Raw genomic sequence first — 20505 nt, 5'->3', positions numbered from 1 at the left:
TTTTGCTTGCTCACATCTGGACATGCCAAGACTACAAAGCCAAGTCAAACCTACAATTGCTGGGAGTGTCTGGTTAAACATTCCAGTGACACATCACTCAGCACCCAAGTTTACTGGAATGGATAGAATGAAATCACGCAAATGTAACAGTAGTAGTTTTGTGGAAATCTGCTAAATTTAGAAAGTCATGGAATACTTCCCAGTAGGTTTTATACCACATGCCTTCTATGGGACATTGATATCAGTTTCATTGACATTTTGAAATTAGATGTGAGAATTTATGTCATTGTTTCACAGATCTCCCATTGGTTTGGACTTGATTGAAATTAGAGAAATTATGATTGGTTTGAGGGCAAATGGTTTGATAATATCAACTCGCTGTACTTGTAGGCTTTAGTCAGGTACGTTTTTAAGCAGATATTGCATCAAAATTTGCTATGGGTGTGACTTGTTGGAGAATCTACCTGCCTGTAGTCTTTGGCAACAGCGCCCTCAGGGTTCTGACTGTTGATAGGCAAAAGGATCAATTTTAGCACTCCTGTGTGCCCTAGAAGCTACATCATTTCTTAACATTTTTTCACCTTTAATGTAATGCTACACATGGAATAAGCCATATGGTGGATGCAGGGGATACAGTTGTCTGGCTGGCAACAAACTCTGTTTTTTATAAAGCATTATGATTAAAGAAATGTGAGAATGCTATTAAAATGCTTTCATGCTGTATCATCATGGTTTTCTCCTGCCTATCCCAGTGCGTGGAGCCTGCCAGCTCCGCCACAGCGTGGTGATGAACAAGTTAAAGAACCGCCCTCCCCGAAACGGTTTCTACATACCGCAGTGCAACGCGGACGGTAACTACGAGACCCTGCAGTGTCTGCACCCAATGAACGCCTGCTGGTGTGCGGACACACTGTCGGGCAAGAGACTGCGCAAGGCGCGATACGACGGCAACATGCCTTCCTGTGATCCTTAGATAATCGCAGACCACACCTGAAAGGTTCCTTCCCCCGTCCCCCCAAAAGAAAAGGATCAAACATAAGGACTGTTGTAAGAAGATATCTTTTTTTAACGTTTCGGCCTAGGCAGTTGATATGCGTGATTTGTTAGTGTTTATTACGATAATTTCATGTTTCGTATGTGAGCCACAATATTGCTAGAGGCAGCATAATTAAATAAGTGAGTATTGTATAGACTCAAGACTACTGAAAAGAAATTGACGATGACTTGTAGTACAATGCTATGCAACATTTGAATATGATGGACCATGAAATTGTAAGTCAGCCATCCTAAGTAAACTAGGAGGTAGTTACATCATTTGTGTTTTGTGCCATAGTATGCTGTCAAAAGTCAGCCACATGTATGTTGTGATGTGAGAAAGTATAACTCTGTGATTTAGAATTATCACATATGACTCTATGGTGTGTGGTTTTTGTTTTAATTCTGTGAATATGTACATGTCACCACTGCAAGCCTCTCTGAATCGTTATTTTATGAGATGATCCCAACATCATAGCAAAGTAGCTGTTTGCTTCACATCTTGTATTCTTGTCATTTTCTTCTTGTTGAAATCTTTATTGTAAATTCTGACATAGGATGCCAGATGCACATCAAGTGAAATCAGGAAAATCTCAGTCAGCTCTTGACAAAATGGATTGTCCAGTTGTACTAAAATTTTCACTTGGAGTTTGCTCCAATTTTAATAATTTTTTTTTTTAATTCTCTGAACCCACACATGATGACAGTTGGTAAAAGGTTGTCGAATTTTCCTCAAACTTTCAATGATGTGTTGCTCCAATGTTATTATTTTTTTTTTTGGTATTCTTTGAACCCACTTTTAAGAGTTTTTAGAGTTTTAAATAAGCTGTCACTTTAGAAGAGAATGAATCTTGCATCTTTTCACAGCTTGCAGACACTGTGAGTGATCAGTCACAATATGTGATCGTACTAAAAGTCTACCATCATCTCTGTCCTTTGTCATTAAATGGGTAGTAGTTCTCACTGTATGAAAGAAAAAAAGAAGATGGGGGGGGGGGAGATGATGGACTGTTTTTACTTTCAATTGTACACTGATGCGTCTATCTTTGGAGTACTCCCTTGGCACAAGAACTGGCATATAATAAGTTTAGTACAGCAACAAGCTTCTCCCTCAGAGTTTGGAGATGAATTCAGGTAGACTCGTGGAAGAGAATGAATGAATGAATGAATGAATGAATGAATGAATGAATGAATGAATGAATGAATGAATGAATGAATGAATGAATGAATGAATGAATGAATGAATGAATGAATGAATGAATGAATGAATGAATGAATGAATGAATGAATGAATGAATGAATGAATGAATGAATGAATGAATGAATGAATGAATGAATGAATGAATGAATGCATAGATCAGTAAAGAAATTGTAGATGAATAAATGAATTGCCTCTGATGTCCACAGGGATATTCAAATTTCATTCCCCCTGTTTTTTACATCTCTGCCTGACTCGATAAATTTGGTCACAGGAATGAAGATATTCACATGTTATTCTATGCTTCCCTGGATGATAGAATCATTGTCACTGAGATGTCTTGTGCCATTGTATAAGGTATGTTATTATTTACCTATGTTTGTGAATTGTGTACTGTTTGGATATTTTCATCTATGTGTCATTTCTTTGTACCACCATATACTCAGAAAACTGATATTGCCTCTAAATCCCTTTAACATCTTATGTCAGAGAAATTTATTTCATAATTCAAATATACTATTTTAGGGGAAATGTAGCAAAAGTTTGATAATTTTACTCATTCATTTGCCAACTTCCTTTCAAGATTAAGCAGTGGACGGCTTTACAATAAGTAACATTAGGCTTTTTCTTCTTTTTTTGTATATTATTCTGGCTCGTGAAAAAAGACTCATGTATATCTGTGTTGTAATTTTCCCCTCCCTCATGTTTTATTTTCTTTGTGCTTTGTTTGTTTATTTACTTATTTGTTTTTGATTGTTTTGAATGGTGGTAGTCGTAGCCAGGGCTTCAAAGAAGAAAGGGAATCCCTGCATCAGAAAGTGATTACAAGGGTTTCTACAGTTTGTGATGTCCATTTATTGAATTCCTGATTCCAAGAGTGTGGTTTCCTTGATATGCATAATCTTGCATGTGAAATGACACACAAATTATTATATGAGGATTGTTGATAAAACTTATTTTTCAGACTTGGAGCCAACTTGATTTCATATTACTAACAAATGGTATCAATGTTTTCTTGAGATAGATGGCCTTGTTTCTGCTTTCAAGCTCTTGATATTTCTTGAAGGGATGGACGCTGGTGCACAGACACCAACATTAATTGTAATCATATAAAATTTTTGCATTGGTATTGTTGGTTTTTACATTACTTTATTTTTTTTACAATAAGAGTGTGAGTATTTTGTGTGGATACAGACAATTCCTACGTAAGTCCATGTAGGCAAGATATGTGTCAATATAATCAAAACGCATATCGCTCTTAGTACTCATGATCTTGTTATTACTCTATGCAATATTTTCTATCATTTTTAAGGACTATCAGTTAAAGTTTTTATTTTGGCTACTGTCTTCCACTTTAATGCTTCGACTTCATGATCCAAATTCTAATGTCCCTGAGATTGTTTGAAATAAAACGTCATAACGACATTCCCTCATTTGGAATCGACAGTCATGTGGTCTTGTTTGCTGATTGATCTGATGCTAGAGTCAAAAGGGGTCTGAGCTTTTGATCCTAGCAGAATCTTCGTCAGAGGCAAAATAACAAACAGGCAGGGACAGCAATCACATTATAAGGACTACACACAACAAGAACAGTCAGGGGAGGGCTAGGGACACAGAACAAAGAAAACAAAAGCTGAGGGTAGGAGGTCACAGGCAAGGAACCCAACAGGTAAAGGGAGGGGGATTAAGAAGGGTGGACAGACAAAAGGCAGAGGAGGGTCAGTGAAGATCCCCAGATCTGATACTGGTGTGGAATGATGCGATAGTCAGTTTGTGAATCAACAACTTCTGTAGAATTTAAGGTCTTTCTCTCCTAAATGATTTGACATAGTTACATACCATTTGCAGTCAACCTAACTGAAGTAGACCTTGCACAAATCGGAAAATTGGCTCTAAGTCAAAGATAAATTTTACTGAGATGAATATACCGTGTTGGTACTACATGTATTGTGTAAGTAGAAGTTCTTATTAGTTGAATTATTTTCTCCAGTCCCTTTGGATTCAACTTTACACTTTATATGCGAGGTTTACTGTACTTGTGTGTGTGTGTGTGTGTGTGTGTGTGTGTGTGTGTGTGTGGTTTTTGTTGTTGTCGTCGTCGTCGTCGTCGTCGTCGTCGTCGTCGTTGTTGTTGTTGAGTGGCCTGTGTATCATACTCGGGTTTTCCCGTCTTGGAATGCCAGAGCTTGATTATAGACCGATTCTGTGACGCGCTATGTGTATTTTTGCAGTGCCGTATATTAAGAGAGTCTGGCCAACTGCTAATTTGGACGCCATGTCGTTACCGCGCGTATTACGCGTTACAAAGTTAGTGAGTACGCTCAGACGTAACAAAATAACCAAGCCAAATAAGGGGTAGTTAACAATGGGCACTGCGTATGAGCGCACTTCAGTAACGACATGGCGCCTGTAGATCACGGGACCGGCTTTTGACCAATCACAGGCTTCAAAAGACATAAGCCAAAAACCGAGTTGGCCAGACTCTCTTAATATACGGCACTGTATTTTTGGCATGGGCAGCGCCATCAACGCGGTGCCTCAGCCGACCCCCCCCCCCCCCTCTTCTCTCCCTACCCCTCTCACGCGCACGGAATGAAAAACTGATGCATGGTTGTTTTAGCCAATGGGCGTCTCGTACTGAGTGCGCGAATGCTTGCTTAGTGCGCGAACCTTTGTTACAAGTGCGTGATAAACATGTTGCCCGGGGGTTGGGGAGAGGAGGGGGGGGGGTCGGCTAAGACACCTCAAAATGAGCTCATGGCTGCGCCCAGTGCCACAAATTGTCTGCTGCCCTCAACGAACCCGAATCGGTCTATAAGTAAACGCAGCTTCTCGTCCCTCGCAAATGACTTCTTTTTATTATTCGTTAACCCGTTTTGGGCCGAGATCTTTGGACAGTGAGTATACAACGTCACGTGATTTTCTGTTCCAATCTGCACTCAAAGCACACAAAGACTTCCACATGTTTTGCTGCAGTTCCAACATGTCCGACAGGTGCACGCTCTAATCCCAACTAGGATGAGATCACAGAGAGGAAAAATCTCCAGCGCACGTGCGTTGGTCTAATAGCGAAATTTAGATCTGCGACGCGAACGCTAAGACGACGCAGCCTCCCGAGTTGAACGATGGAAACAGCTGCCACGCGCATGTGCAGAACACCATTTTAGCCTAACAACGTCGTCTTTATAGCGTTCGCGTCGCAGATCTAAAGCTCGCGTCTGATGCTTTGATGACGAGGACGTCGCGAACAAGCTGTCCGCATGAATATAGTGGCGGCTTATAAATGAGCTTTGTAATAATGTGGTACAGTTACCTAGGCAAAGCAATGATTCTTGCGTCGAGATGTTTTTCAGTGTCTGACTAATCGCCGTGGTAAGATAATCGATGTTTATTTACGTCGATGGAAGGTAATTTGTCGATCAGTTGCAATATTGTGCGCCTTGGTACAATTTTATTACGAGATAAGCTGGACGATACCTGTTTTAACAAAGAGTAATTTTGGGACACAATAGTTGTTTTGTTTTGTTTTGTTTTGTTTTGTTTTTTTGTTGCTGGTTTTGATTTTTCTTCCAATCTCACGAAGTTTTTCTCAGGGAGTCGCTTTCTAGGACTCCAATCTCGCCGTATAATGTGATAGTTAAAACGTGCCGCCCACCAAACCACGTCATATAGCAACCCAACGCTCCTGAGAAGTTCTGCACTTGCTACTCTCTGCAGCTAGAACAGGTGCTTGTGTTAATCCGTGTCTTTCCGTCTGCGCTGCGTCAGACGCAGAGTTTAGCAGGTGTTCCTCCATTGACGTCATAGAAAGAGGTAGAAAAACAAGGTACAAAGTAAGGGAATTGTTCGGGTCGAAGTGTATTCATAGATCAGGTTGGTAACCAGGATTTCTCATTAATTAGTAAATAACAAATAAACAAATGACAAATATACAAGTAAACTGTAATTGCGATAGACACCCACACACACCCACTCGCACAAAGACCAAGAACCTGTCGGTATGCATGGTGGGTTTAGATTTACTTTCGACTCGCTTTTGACTTGAAATTATACCACTTGATATCACTGAAGGTCTTGTAAAAGACTCCGGTTAGAGAATGGTATTGAAATCAATAAAACAAAAAATCAAAACAACACGAAAATAAATCAGTTAAAATGCAGTGATGACATGCTAAGTGAAGTTATTTGAATCTATAGGGTTATTTAGGTGTCATCGAAACAATCTGTGTGGCGTCCTATGGCCCCGATAAATTGAACAACAAAAAATAAGGAAAATATCTAATATCTTAAGGATTAAATCAAACGTTTCTTTCACGTGATCTGATGTGTAGTCTGTTAACATTACATCACGTGTTTTACATCTGCTTCGAAGAATTTTCTTTCTTTTTTTTTAAATTCTGACCCAATAGACAGTTGTTAGTTGCAGCTGGATGGAATAAGTTTCTAGTGCAGCTGCGGAAAGTTTTTGGTTCTCAAGTTGCGCGTAAATTTTTAAAGGCATTATGACGTTCTGTATTGCCTTACAACCCGTCAACAAAATATTGAAGTCCAACCTCTATCACGCTTGTGAATTGGTACCATCATCTTTTGTTTATCAATTTGCAAGAAAAGAAAATTGTAGTTGTCCGACGATTCGGGCTTCTGTGGAATCCACTGCAAACAAGAAACAACCATCCCGCCGGATGTGACTAAATCGGGGATTATTCTTGTATTACACACAGACACACGCATAAAAAGAAGCACAGCGGAATTGGATGAATAATGATGGTGACCTCACTTATAGGATATATCATAGGCTATATAGGGGGACGTAAATATAAATGTGTAGGGGATTTGAGAGGTGAAGGTGACCGATTTTTCGATCTCGTGGCAAAGAGTTCAACGCACGCTGGGACGCCTCCGACAGTTATTCAGATACTTTGGTCTATACCTCAGGGAGTTCTTTACTCAAAGATTAAGGGATACTTCAGTACGATATTAATTTTGACGTCATGAATAAAAATCCTCCTGCAATTTGATGATATTTGAGTGTCTGGTGTTTGCTTGCTTCGGAATTGGGTTAGACAAGGTCTTAAATCTCTCATAGAGATCTGAAGTCATTTTTGTATGTCAGTACACATAATCGTTTTGTCTGGAAAGATGCGCAGAGCTGTGATGAAGACAACCCGCGATTAATAATTCGCCTTCGCGCGATTACTGGCAGAAAGGAACGGCAGCATTATCTCCAACTTCAGGTCGCTAAGCCAATTTCCCGCCAAATCACCGCAGAGACGAGCAGACGATCGCTGGGTTTAAGACACCGTCAGTCAACGGGGATTTGTCGAGGGGGGAACGTTACGTAGAGTGAATCTAGCTCAGGAGCCAAAGGGAGCTGGGGAAGGTGTCATTGTGTGGCGGATACCTGTTGCCATGCTCATTGCGATTTTTTATTCTCTGACAGACCACAGACCTGAAAAGCAGTTCCTTCCGGCGGTCTGATTGCTCATCATTCACTTCTACAATATCACTATGGACCATTACGTTCTTGGAGAAACATCACTCTGATCTGTTTGAACAGCAGTCTTTTTTGTTAACCATCTGGTGCATTTATGATAGGTGAAAGAAAAAATTTGATTCTTGCAGTATAAGAGTTTTCTTCCATCAAAGTCAAATCATCATAAAGACAGCATCGGATTACCAAAATTTTCTTGAGAATTGCTATATTAAGTTTAAAAAAAAAACGAAATCAACTCGTGGGCTAGGAGATGACCGTCACAGCACCTGTCCTCGGGACCAATAGAGTCATGTATTGTCTGACTTTTAAAGTCTGACATAGTACTTCAACCGAGTTATAAGAACTCAATTAAGTGGTTTGCCATCGTACGACTGCAATACATCGACGTTGCCTTAAAGCTTTAAATTGCTGGTAACTCGTCTTCAGCAGTGCTTTAATTTCTTCGACGGAATTGTTTGCATCTCTACGAGATCTTAATCTTCTTTGGCATTCTCCATCAGCACTGGTTCCTCGTAGATGCCAGCAGAGGAATAACTAATATTCGTACAGCGCATGCGCGTCTGGAAACTTTTCAAACGTGGTTGAGATGAGAGGAAGGATCGGATATGATGTGTAATTCAATTAATTGCAGATAAGGTTTAGATGGTTCATGGAAACGGAAGATAATTACTAACCTGCGTGCCCCATTTAATGAAACAATTCAGATTATTTGTTAACGACCAGCCAAACATTAATTTACGTGGACTTTGCGTGGACGAATGAAATTGCGATACTTGAACAGAAGGAAGATATAGTGCATGGGTCCTTGGGCTTCTGGTCTTCTTAGAAGCTAAATGTTACGTGAAGAGAACTCCGACACCGTTTGCTTGGCGACATTGTGAAATTGGTTGGATTGTACGCGTAGCTTTGAAAATATGGCTGAGCACGTGCGTTCATTTTGTGTTGACGTCTTTGTCAAGGTTCTCTGCCTAGTAGTACTCATAGCCCAAAATGTCCTCATCGACTTCTATTTGATCCGTTTTGGGACTGGGACCGGATTCAAGCGGGGCTACATCTGGGTGATCTGCGACAGTCTGGTCGTCGTCTTTTGGAGCGTTGCCTTCGTGATGGTACGGATCCGCGCCAATCGTCCCTACCCGGAGATCCCGAAGAAGGAGCGGCAGTTACCGAAGGAGCTACCATTCGCCTATTGTTCGTGGCTCGTCTACGCCGGCGTCCTAATCGCGAAGCTAATCAAAATTTATAACAGCACTGAACATCCGCAAATCACGTGGTGGTTGTCGACTTCGGATATGCTGACCATCGCGGTGTCGATGTCGGGTCTCATCTTCATGCTGCTTGCTTACAGCCATCACGAGGACGTCGAGAACGCCAAGTACCGCCTGCAGATCCAGAAACTCGGCGCCGTGGTCGGCCTCGCCATCCTGGACACGACCGACCTCCTGGACATGCTTCACGCCGACTCTGACCTCCCGTTCCACTTGCGGGCCGCCATTTTGGCGTTCGGCTGCATCTGCATCGTCCTCCCCGTGTTCCCGCTATTCGCACTGCGACTCATCGCCGCCAAACGCAGCGCACACCGGCGGAACACCGACTCGTGGGAACAGGTTTTCCTGCTAAAGAACGTGCTCTTCATGATTCTCGTCGACGTACCGTATTTCGCACTCCGGTGCCACCTCTGGCTCGACCACGGTATGTCAGCGTCTGTTTTCCTCACCAAGAACCTCATCATGTTCCTCAGGGGCGCCTTCGACCTCCTGGACGAGGTCAAAATCTGTAGGAGAGACAGAAAGAAAAGCAGACCGCTCCTCGAACTTGGTCTCGTTGTACGTTTCAACAAATAGAAAGTGAAAACAAATAGAAAATAAAAAGTGACTTCCTTCTCATATATTGCTTTGAAATCTTTAGAGAATATATGGTAACGTCGCAAATTTGGAATGCTGATGATGAGAACGTATTGAATTTGACGCAATCCAAAGAAGAATGACTGCAAGTGGTGAGAGCCAATTCCGGCCATTGACTCTGCCAAAACATTGTCATTATGCCGTGAAAAGTAACCATGGATTGGATATGGATCACACGCTGTTTTGATATCATTAAATTATTGTTTCACGTTTAAGTACTGATGTGAAAATGTGAGAGTGATCCTCTCAGCGGGATTACTGATGCGATGCGGTATACATGCTTTCACTCATCGGCATAAACAATAAAACGACAATGTCCTCATATTTTGTCTGTTTGTCTGGTTGCCGCAAACAATATGCGGTCGCAGTCGTGAAAGTGTCTTACCATTGCAGGTGAACTTCTTTGCTCATGAAAACTGTTTTCCCTTTATCGAACATTTTTAATGCAATATAAAATGAGATTTTATGGAAATGTTGGATCATGCCGGTTCATGAATAAAATGTGCAATGCTATATATAATAGTATATACATGTAATATTCAAAACTCCATACCGACAGCGGTAGGCGCTTTATCCTTATCGCATGTAGTTTGTTTTTTTTTAATGGTCTTTAAACGATTGGTTCTTGGGTTCTAAACGCTTTCAATAGTATTTTAGACAGTGAAAGTAAGTCTTAATTCAAGCTTCAAGCTTTTTGTCACGCTTTGGCTGTACCAAGCATCATAGCATACGAGCACTGTTCATAGGAGCAGCCAGTATCATTGCGATCTCCATTTCGCATCAATAATTATTTGCTTCATATTTATATCATAAAATTATTCTTATTCGTGCAAGATCAATATCTTGACATCGAAAATGACATGAAGTTGGGTATTTTTTTCAGTTGACTTTTGGTCTTTGATGAGAAAAATGAGACGAACAGAATGTCAGGCGTTTTATCAAATCGACCATTTATAATAAAAAAGTAATGCATTTCTAATATTTCTAATTTATTTTCACTTAAAATACGCAGATTGAAGAATTAAGGCAGTGATGCCATACCCCCACAAATCTCCCATTTGTTTGCACAACTATTATCGTATAGAATCATGCTTCGGCCGATTAATTAGCAACTGCAGACATTTTTGCGCTCACTATTTAATGCTGCTATAAGGTATATTACATCACTAGGACAGCAATAAATTTATTCGATGCATGTGACATCTTGTTCTTATTGGCTTCTTGTCAAACAAAGATGTGACATCGAAATTTTTGTTCACAGTTCAAAAGGACACTTTTAATGTGGTGACGTAACATCATCGTCATAATCGATGTCATTTTGAGTATGTATTTGCAAGTATTAGCACAGATTAGTGAAAACACGGGAGACAATATAGAATTCCATGACTTTCATATGTTACAATTTTGATGAAACCTTTAAAGATTTGTCTGATTTTAATCTCTTCATGAAAGCCAACAAGTAAAAATTTAAAGTCTCGTATTCCAGTGTAAGCAGAGAAAATATCTAGGAATGTAACATTTGTAAGTCATTGCAATTATGTCAAACACTAAAATTGCTAACTTAAGCCACTCGGGTCATGTTATGTAAACTGTTAATTAACTGTCTAATTGATAGCTTCATTATGGCATACTTTGCTCGCCACGATTCTCATTTACAAGCATGTATTTCCCTGTGTGTGTGTACGTGCGGGTTTGTGTACGAATCGGTCGCATTAAAGCTTTTAAACAGCGCTGTTATCACGAATGCAAACCGACCATATAGCTAAACGACTTAATCTAACACAGCACCGCAATGTAGTCTTACAACTTGTAAGATTTGATGATGTCGTGAATCGTGATGTGTTCCAATAAAGAACAGCGAATGAAACAATATAAGAGAAGTGATTGGGTAATTCATTCTGTATACGAATGCACATTTCCTCATTGTTACCGGTATCATAAATAATATCATAGTCTTCTTTATCTAGGGTAGCCTCCATCAGTGTTTCCACTGCTCCACCAGAGGGCCCTGCAGTGTTTCCACTGCTCCACCAGAGGGCCCTGCCATTATTATTACCATAGCACTGCCGGGTACCCATTTATACACCTGATGGGTCAAGGAGAGGGATATGCGACGGGATTTGAACCTGGGACCTCCTGCTGAAAATCAAGAGTCCTGTATCTCCTATTCCACAGTGCCCCACCTAGTTGAAGAACATTATTATTCAACCACTAGTACTCGACATTCTCGTATGATTGACATCTATAATTATATATAAAGTGCACAGTATTTGCCAAACATTTGTTTAAAGCAAGATGATCTATTAATCGGAGGGGTGAAGGTTGAGGTGTTAATTTTCTTCACTTTGTCTCCCTCTTGTTTTCATTAAGATACCCGTTGAGGACGGACTGATTTTGCTACAACATGCATTTCCCATATAGACACCTGCCCGAGTATACTCGGGACTCGTCCTCAACGGGTTAATGCCCTGTCCGCTTTGGATTATACTTAACATAATTTCGGAGCTTGGGTATTTGTTCCATGTTCATCGTGTCACTGCCGGCAACCAAGGATAGCCTGGTGGTAGTGTCGCTGCCCGGGAAGCAGTAGATGACAGGTTCGAGTCCCGTGGTTCCTTTTTTCCGACATGTTTGTTAAATTACAGACCAGCAGTTGCGATCTTACAAATTTTATTTGTAGAGGGAGACAAATTCAAGAAAATTCACACCTCAACATTAGTATACTTGTGCAATTGAATAATCTCCGTGAGCAAATATCAGCTGTAACACTTTAATGTAACAATGACATTAAATGTTAACCTCCTTCCGCATAATTCCGTCACTGGTGATAAAAAGGTATACTGTTCCATTTGGTAACAAACCAATCTTCTATCAGACACTTAAACCATCTTAAGTACAGTGTACCGGCATTGGGTGCATTTTCACACATTGTTCACACGCTGCAGTCTTAACGCGTTGAGTTACCAACTTCCGCTACCGGGTTCCGCTACGACTGCATTCGCAGGAAATGTTTAACCGGTGCTATTACAGCAAGTTCATCACGCCATTTTAACACCTGTTGTTTGTGTACAATGTACACTTGACTTGGCATCGTACTCTGTCCAAAGAGGTCGCACTGTTTTGTACCTATATGTATGTATGTTTATATATTTCTCGCGTATCCATCTGCATGTATGTGTGTATGAATATTGTACATTCTGCCGCATGTGAAATGTTGCACAGCGAACTCACCTTTATGCATGCCAGTCAACGAAACAATCTTGGCAAAACTAGACTCGTACAAATACAAACAAATTCTATTGGATATGCTGTTTATGAGTTGTTACATTACATGCATTTTGTAACATTTTGCAACAAAATTGATTGATGAAGTAGTATAATGATATCAGAAAAAGTTGAGAACAAAAACTTAGCAATAAGCAGAAACTATGAGATCCATTGTCATATTTTACATGGCCAATCAACTTATCCATAACACATTCCATAATGCACACTTTCAATTACAAACTTGTCTAGGATAATTCGATATCCACAATCATACTTATGTTTATATCGTTATATTCCTATCAAGATATTAAGAGGGCAAATGCATATCCAATGCCCGTACTATCTTTCTGAAATGATAATAATGATAATAATAATAACAAGCAGGCCTGGCAGGCAAAATAATGTGCACCCTGAACATAACATAATATTTAGCTGTTGTAACTTGGAAACAATGTCCACCAATGAAATTTGAATTTTAAACCCCCCCCCACCCCCCCCCCCAAAAAAAAGCAAAACGGAGATAGTCGTTATTGCTACTCTCTCTCACGGAAAATCTAAGTTTAGACTCGTCATGAGCGATTTATTTCCTTAGTCGTCGCTTACCTGCCAGCCATCTTCCTGCATTGATCAATCCGAGTTATCGCCACATCTTTGCCTTAGAATTATTATACAAGAATTCTTTTAAAACTGACCTATTTCATTTTCGTCTCTTCTCACATCACTCGGGCTAAAATTGGAACTAAAAATAGTATTCATGACGTCCGTATTTTCTACAAATTTGATTTTGTGGCTTATTTCACTTATTGGCAGAGAGAGAGAGAGAGAGAGAGAGATCTACATGCACCGTGGCTTCATGAAGCTCATAAGGGAATATCTCGACTATGATCATAAATTGGATTTAAGGGTCACCAAAACCATGACGATTCTAAACTACAACAAAGCTATTGTTTTTCCCATTGCTGAAGCAATTACCAGTTCATTTCATATTTCATTCAAGAAAACTAAACAACTTGCTAAATATTCATGAAGAAAAAAAGTCTTATTTTAGATTCAGTACTAGTATATTGAATGAAAGCAAATCAAAGCAAACAACACAACAGTCACGTGATGCTTATTCAGCCAATCGCAAATGTGTGTTTATTTTTATTGATATTGTATATTGCAGACAGTAGCCTAACTGTCAAACAACAAGAATACATAATCACTCGTCGTTATCTTAGTCATATGAATGTGAATGCAACAAAGCGATTCATCAAAGCGAAATAAATGGACCGCAGAGAAAATCAAGTTGAGGGGTAATAGTTTCTAGGAAAAACTTTCAAATGAGCTCTTCAAAGTGAGTCACGGCCGAAGTAACCGCATAGTGCTAATTCAATCACCCACTTCTTCCCGTGTAGTGTCATGACATTCCAAAAACTTAATCACACGCCCTGAAAGGTAGAAACCTCTTTTGTTAAATACCCTCATACATGTATAATTATCGGTTGATTTGCTCATGTACGCGATGAAACGCACCAGAGCAAAATTATTCTGTTCATTGCGGGGATGATTGAGGATTACAGTGAAGATTAATATAACCTGTTCGTGACAACATTATCTGTCTGAGTCCCATGACATTACAAGTGATCATATGCGCTTCTCTTTATGTGTTTCCCCCTTTTTCAAGAAAGACAGAAGCAATGCATTCGTGTTCATTCCTCAATGCTGCGTCCTGAAATTATACCTCACATCTATTAGTTCGTTTCACATCCGATGAACATCTTTTAAACGTACCGCGGACAGCCGACCAATCTAGAATTATAATATCGTTGTGCAGATAAGTCAAAATAATATTATTTTGATTTTTAATAGGATTCATAGCTGTAGCCTGGAGTGATGCAAATCTTACAGTAGATAAGAGATACGATGGAAAACAAATAAAAGTAAGAAAATACAGGAAATTGAATCGAATTGATTCGAAAGACACTGGTGGAAGAATGGAAACAGGACAGGGGCCATATACGGTAGTAAGAAATGACGAAACAACTTCAAAACGATATGAATCAAAACCTTAAACTAAAAAATAAAAAAAAATGGATCCCTCCACCCAGCCCCATCTTCCTTTGTTCACACAAACTGTTCAAGCCTGCCTAAAATGGCCGCGCAAATCTGTTGGTAGTTATCGAAGAGCTGCGAGTTTTCTGAGAGGGTGTACCTTTTACCCGCGCGGACCCACACAAAGCGGTCAGCGTCGAGTCGCCTGATCACCTAATCATTTCACCCAATAACCGGCCGAGTCCTTCCGCCGTAATTACGGCAGATGACTCGGCTTCCGATTGGCAGGTTGACTTTATTACCGCCGATCGGGGGCACTCCCTGCACACACTTTCCGCCAAGTGACGATGATGAATCTCAGACTCCAGAAACGTAGAGCCTCCGTCATAAGCGATGTTTTGTTTTCAGTTGCTTCTTTTCCTTTTTTTTTCATAACAGTTTAAACCACGCCGGTAGGCCAACTTCTTCGGTAGAGGCTGCCATTACCATTTCGTCCTCAATATTCACTATCATATTTTTACTGAAATTCAGTCAGATGGTATTTAAGATTGCCATATTTGTGTCATATTTTGCCCTGCAGTGACAGCGTGAAATGGAGTTGTTTTTTTTTTCTTTTTCAACGTTAAGATTCCTGCATTATTTTCGTGACTCTGTACAAGGTGTCCTCCTTTTTAAGGATAAAACACAAGGCTTTATACTTTTATTGTCCCTTCTTCAAAATATAAAGACTATCTAGAGCACTCTAATGATTCGTATATTCACTGTTAACTATTTCAGTTATTTTTTCTCTCTCCCCGAGAAACTTTATGATGACAAACACTTGTTGTTGCCTTTCAATTTTATCGAATAATTTATATCAAATGCAGCATTATAGTATATCTTTCAAAAATTATTACATTTTCTATTTAACACAGCTTGATTATGATCATTTTTTCACATAAATTCCTACTATTCAGTCATATTTTTCAGACCAAGCCCGTACAAAAGTTTTTGTATCTGAGTTGATCATTTGAAATATTGATAGTACTTCTTTAGGCAACGCATTCAACAGGTGCAAAGTTGACCTCTCTCCAAGATCGGACCGGAACTTGGAAAAGCACAAAAGCAAGCACAAAAGACAACAAACAAACAAACAAAATCACATTTAAAAAACAAAACAAAACTGACGCAGATATTTTGACAAATCATACCTTTCAACCAAAGTTTTCTGAACCATGAAGAGACTAGAAACAGAATTATTTCTCGTTAAATATTTAACTGCTGGACGTGTTTTCCTTGTTCGTTTTTGTTTTGCAAACATACACGAAATTGTAACTTTCAATCATAAAGATCTTTCCACAAAGATGGTTGTAACTTCACAGTCTAGGAAAGACGGAGCGAAGGGAAAAATACAAACCCTTAGGAAAGTTGAGTAGAAAGGTATTTGCGTAGCACCTTAAAATTACAAATAAAACAAAACAAATCTACATCTTGTCTTGATATACAAAACATTGATCATCTACCACATCGGATTCTCTTTCTACGGGATACACTGGTACTGAGAGTGTGTGTATCAAATTATTGTGGAATAGTGACTGCTCTAGTTTCGATATGTGATATATATATATATATATATATATATATATATATATATATATATATATATATATATATATGTATATATAATTTATAATCATATGATCAGATTCACAATGAACAAAATTTAATTCTATTGCAAACCAAATATCAAAATATCTTGAAATCTTTGTACAAAATGTGAAATTTGTCGACGTGGTCACGACCCGATACACACATCCCATCCCTTGTTATAGTACCGGTGCTGACACTTACCGGTATAGTACCGTGCTTACTTGCAACACTGAAGTTCAAGACTGTCCTGGTCTGTCTGTTTGTTGTTGTTGTTGTTCTTGTTGTAGTTGATGTTGTCGTCGTCTTTGTTATTGTTATTTTGTAACAGATTTATGAAGTTGTAAGCACTTATGTAATGAGATTGACGTAGGTATTTTTCTCATTCCAGTTGAACTCAGTGTTTTGATGATAAGCAGATACTGTCCTTCATTATAACAGATGTCAGAAAACTTAGACATGTCTAATACTGTAATCTACTTTGATTACCTGAAATAGTAGCAGAGAATAATTTCTTAAATGGTGTTTTTTTTTCCAAAGTATGGCTCTCACGGTCGAATGAAAACTTCATTATATACATAGTGAGTTTTGCAAAACAAACTGAAGTTACTGTACATGTATGTAGGACCTGTACGGGCATTTATTCTAGAAGTCAACAGTAGATGTCATAATACACTGTACATGTATAAGAACTATACACTTATCTACATTAAATACATTGTATACACCCCACATACACACCAACTTTTCAACGGAGTGCTGTGCCCTACGTTTGGTACTGAAAGTCATGTTTTGTTCATTTAATCTAGCTCCCTCTTGTGTTCTCATCACGTAACCATGATTTATCACTCTCAATATTCCTCACTGCTCTTTCTTCCTGTTTTTCCAACAACTTTCTCACACAAACACATCAACAACAACAACAAAAAATGCATACATACACACCGCACAGTCACAACAACCATTAATGACTTCTTTAAACAGATATAAAAAAATAACATGAATGAGGCATGTACATGTATTTACATTTCAGAACATGATGAAATTTGAAATTTTATTGGATTTTTGATGAAGCCACAGAGGAATTGCTGGGATCAATAGCATAAAACAGCAACAATCATGTCAATGTCTTTTTGTGAAATCATAGTAAGCAGATGCATGAACATGATTCATAGAATGTACCTATTTTTTAAATACATATCAGGTGTGGGTCCAAGAATTCCGTAAAATGGGGGGGGGGGGGGTGCATGCACCCCCATATTTCTTTTTGATTTCTTTTGTTTTAACAACAAAAGGAGGTGCACCTGGTGCACCCCCATCTGGATCCGCCGCTGGGTATTCTTTTTTCTTTTGACTTTATGTGCAACATATCATTGTAGTTGACACAAAATAATTTTGCACTGCTGTGCAAGAGTCTACATGTATATGTATGTGACTTCTGACCCTGGTCAACCATAAACTTGCTCAGTACACTACTTGACAGCATTTGTATCAAAAGGATATCGAATACCTCCACAAACTTGACATCATGTAACAAATATACACTGTATAACTTGAGTGAACAGAACCCATCTGCTTTAAATATTTCACTGAATTTAGATCCTGTGTATGAATGGCAAACAACTCAGTTCTATTCTTTCTCACGCACATACTGTTGTACATATCAGAGACAAACACACATGAAGGAATTTAAGTTGCATACCATAGTGGGCTCTCCTTATGATTTACACTTGTACATTGAAAAGAATATCACCCTCTATAAACATTAAAGAGTGTAACGAGGTTCATAACAGTATGCCTTTTTACATACACATTGAATTTTTGTTTTCCATGTCGTAGATTAGTACTCATAGTAACTGATTCCACAATTCTCTACAGGGTAAACTCATATTTCGCTGACTGAAAGGAAATTGGTTTAGCTTTGTGTTATGTTCTTTTAGCGCTAGACCACATAATGGGAAAAAAATACAGTGATGGTACTACAGCATAAGTTTCAACTGTATCTTATTGATAGCTTAATGAAATATGTATGCATCTTCCAAATGTAAAAACTTTTGCTCCTACTGCCTTCCTTGACAATCATGTCGTCTAGCTTTCATTAATGATGATTCAATTTCAAAAGCCCAATATCATAAATGACATAATTTCAGAACAATGACGTGAGTGCATACTTGTTGTCATATCACCCAGCAATCTATTCATTTGCTCATGGCTGACTGCCAGAAACATATGACTAATGATGGCATGATGATGTCACAACTATGCGTCATGCACTTGCACTGTCCTCTTTTGTACTCGGTGTTCGAAACAGTCGAATATGGACTGCCGAGTTTGTGCGTTCTCGAACGTCAAAGTCAGCGTCGTCGCACAACGGCTCCACATCGTCGACTAGATCGACGGTGTCCGTGCTGACAGCCAGCTGCAGTGTCCCCAGAGCCCGGCTCTCCAGCTGAAGGGCGAGGTTCAACGCCCGGTTGATGGCAGCGCCCAGTCCATGGATGTGAATCTCCGCTTCACCGGCATCCAGGAGTTTCTCACAGCGTTCCAGCTGCCCAGCGAAATTCGACTTCCGGGTCACATAAATGTCGTTGGTTCTCTTGGGCAGGCGACGGGGTTGGCGCTTGCGGAGCGCTGATTTGTTGAGGTCTACTTTCTGTTTGGATTTTGGCAACTGTTCCTCCTTATCGGTATTCGAAGCCATTATAGCAAATGTCACCTCTTCTTCTGTCTGGAAGTGAACCGTTTGAAGGTTGAATTGCAAACATAGACCAAGTTCACTAGACTCACTTCAGGTTTGGATGCTAACTCAGTATTGAGATCACAATAACTCTAGCCTCCATGAAGCGTTGAGATGAAAATTATTTTGTCCCCTTCCTGGACTTCATAGTCTAGTTCCCCCTGCAAAAGACAGAAAAAAGGATGAAAATACACAGAATCACTGGACATTGAATGTACTATAGAGGAACTGTGTTTGCCTCCTTGAATAATAACTCCAATTGTTTGCCACTTCATGTATAGTGTATAACTGCACATATCTACCATAAAATTTGTTTCTGCTCTATTATGTTGCAGGATAATGGGTATGTCCTCTTTTTTCTCTTTTGCTTCCTTCATGTTCTTTCTTTTTCATCCTTAATATCACTGAATCTTTGTGATTACACCAATTCCATTATTGTTATTGCTACTCGTGTTCATTTTTTTCTAATGTTTCTTATGCATTTAAATATTATATCAAATTAAACTAGTGAATTTGAAGTTTTATAGCAGAAAGCAGTTTGCACAGTAACACATATGTAATACGTGAATTTGTAGTATTTTCTGCCTCTGCATTCCAATTGTGTCTCTTATTATCTTTCTTACTTCCACACAATCCTCAATAGCTCATTCGTGGAGAAAGCTCTATACATTAAACAAGAGACCCGCGGGTCTAGCGCTCACCTGAGTATCGCAAGTTCACCTTTCACGCAGTCACTAATCTAAATTATTCACAGCTCTACCAAAATTTGACCAGGCATTCTGAAGTAGAAGATGAAAATGTACAATAAGGGCCCAAATTTTTAAAGATTCCTTAATTTGGGGAATTGGGGGCCCCCTGGGGCCCTCTGGGTGGGGCATGGTGCCCATTTTGATAAATTGAGATCCTGACCCCCTAAGGATGCTACCTGCCAAGTTTGACGAAAATCTATCATGAGGTTTTCAGGAAGAAGATGACAATGTACGATTCAGGCCCCCATTTGGACCTTCTTAACCACCCCCCCCCCCCCCCTGCCCCCAAGAGGGGCACCCCTAGATCTCCTATGAACAAACTCGAAACTACAGTCATTAATGTACTCACTCATAGTATTATCTTAGCTGTATAACTTCTGATTCTAGAGAAAATTTTTAACGATTCCTTCATTTGGGGGGTTTGGGCCCCCCTGGGGGCCCCCTGGGTGGGACATGGTGCC

General features: G+C 39.5%; 4 protein-coding genes across 4 annotated transcripts in view; 2 read left to right on the top strand and 2 right to left on the bottom strand.

Moving 5' to 3' along the window:
- The window catches only part of LOC139717900 (uncharacterized), a 59775-nt gene extending 57789 nt beyond the window's left edge, over positions 1–1986 (top strand). Inside the window, exon 33 of the mRNA XM_071629386.1 lies at positions 753–1986. Within this exon, the coding sequence (XP_071485487.1) occupies positions 753–973 (221 nt within the window). The 3' untranslated portion in view covers positions 974–1986. The remainder of the gene's footprint in view (positions 1–752) is intronic.
- A 6655-nt stretch (positions 1987–8641) lies between these two features.
- LOC139717910 (transmembrane protein 121B-like) lies at positions 8642–9571 on the top strand. Its single transcript, XM_071629396.1, has one exon. It carries the CDS (start codon positions 8642–8644, stop codon positions 9569–9571), a length of 930 nt encoding a protein of 309 aa, XP_071485497.1.
- Positions 9572–18824: 9253 nt separating this feature from the next.
- Positions 18825–19390, bottom strand: LOC139717899 (ribonuclease P protein subunit p20-like). The gene has a single exon (XM_071629385.1). The coding sequence runs from the start codon at positions 19257–19259 to the stop codon at positions 18825–18827; it is 435 nt and encodes a 144-aa protein (XP_071485486.1). The 5' UTR covers positions 19260–19390.
- Positions 19276–20505, bottom strand: part of LOC139717908 (ubiquitin-related modifier 1-like) — a 5441-nt gene continuing 4211 nt past the window's right edge. Inside the window, exon 5 of the mRNA XM_071629395.1 lies at positions 19276–19456. Coding sequence (XP_071485496.1) covers positions 19388–19456 — 69 coding nt within the window. The 3' untranslated portion in view covers positions 19276–19387. The remainder of the gene's footprint in view (positions 19457–20505) is intronic.

Source organism: Diadema antillarum, unplaced genomic scaffold (genome assembly GCF_040938485.1).
Source record: "Diadema antillarum isolate AM-2024a unplaced genomic scaffold, OU_Dant_1.0 scf00000085, whole genome shotgun sequence".
Lineage (NCBI taxonomy): Eukaryota > Metazoa > Echinodermata > Echinoidea > Diadematoida > Diadematidae > Diadema > Diadema antillarum.
This window is presented reverse-complemented; position numbering and strand designations above follow the sequence as displayed.

What these genes read in the sequence shown, in the direction of transcription:
- LOC139717910 (XM_071629396.1), top strand. Translation starts at nt 8,642, where the DNA reads ATGGCTGAGCACGTGCGTTCATTTTGTGTTGACGTCTTTGTCAAGGTT.
- LOC139717899 (XM_071629385.1), bottom strand. Translation starts at nt 19,259, where the DNA reads ATGGCTTCGAATACCGATAAGGAGGAACAGTTGCCAAAATCCAAACAG.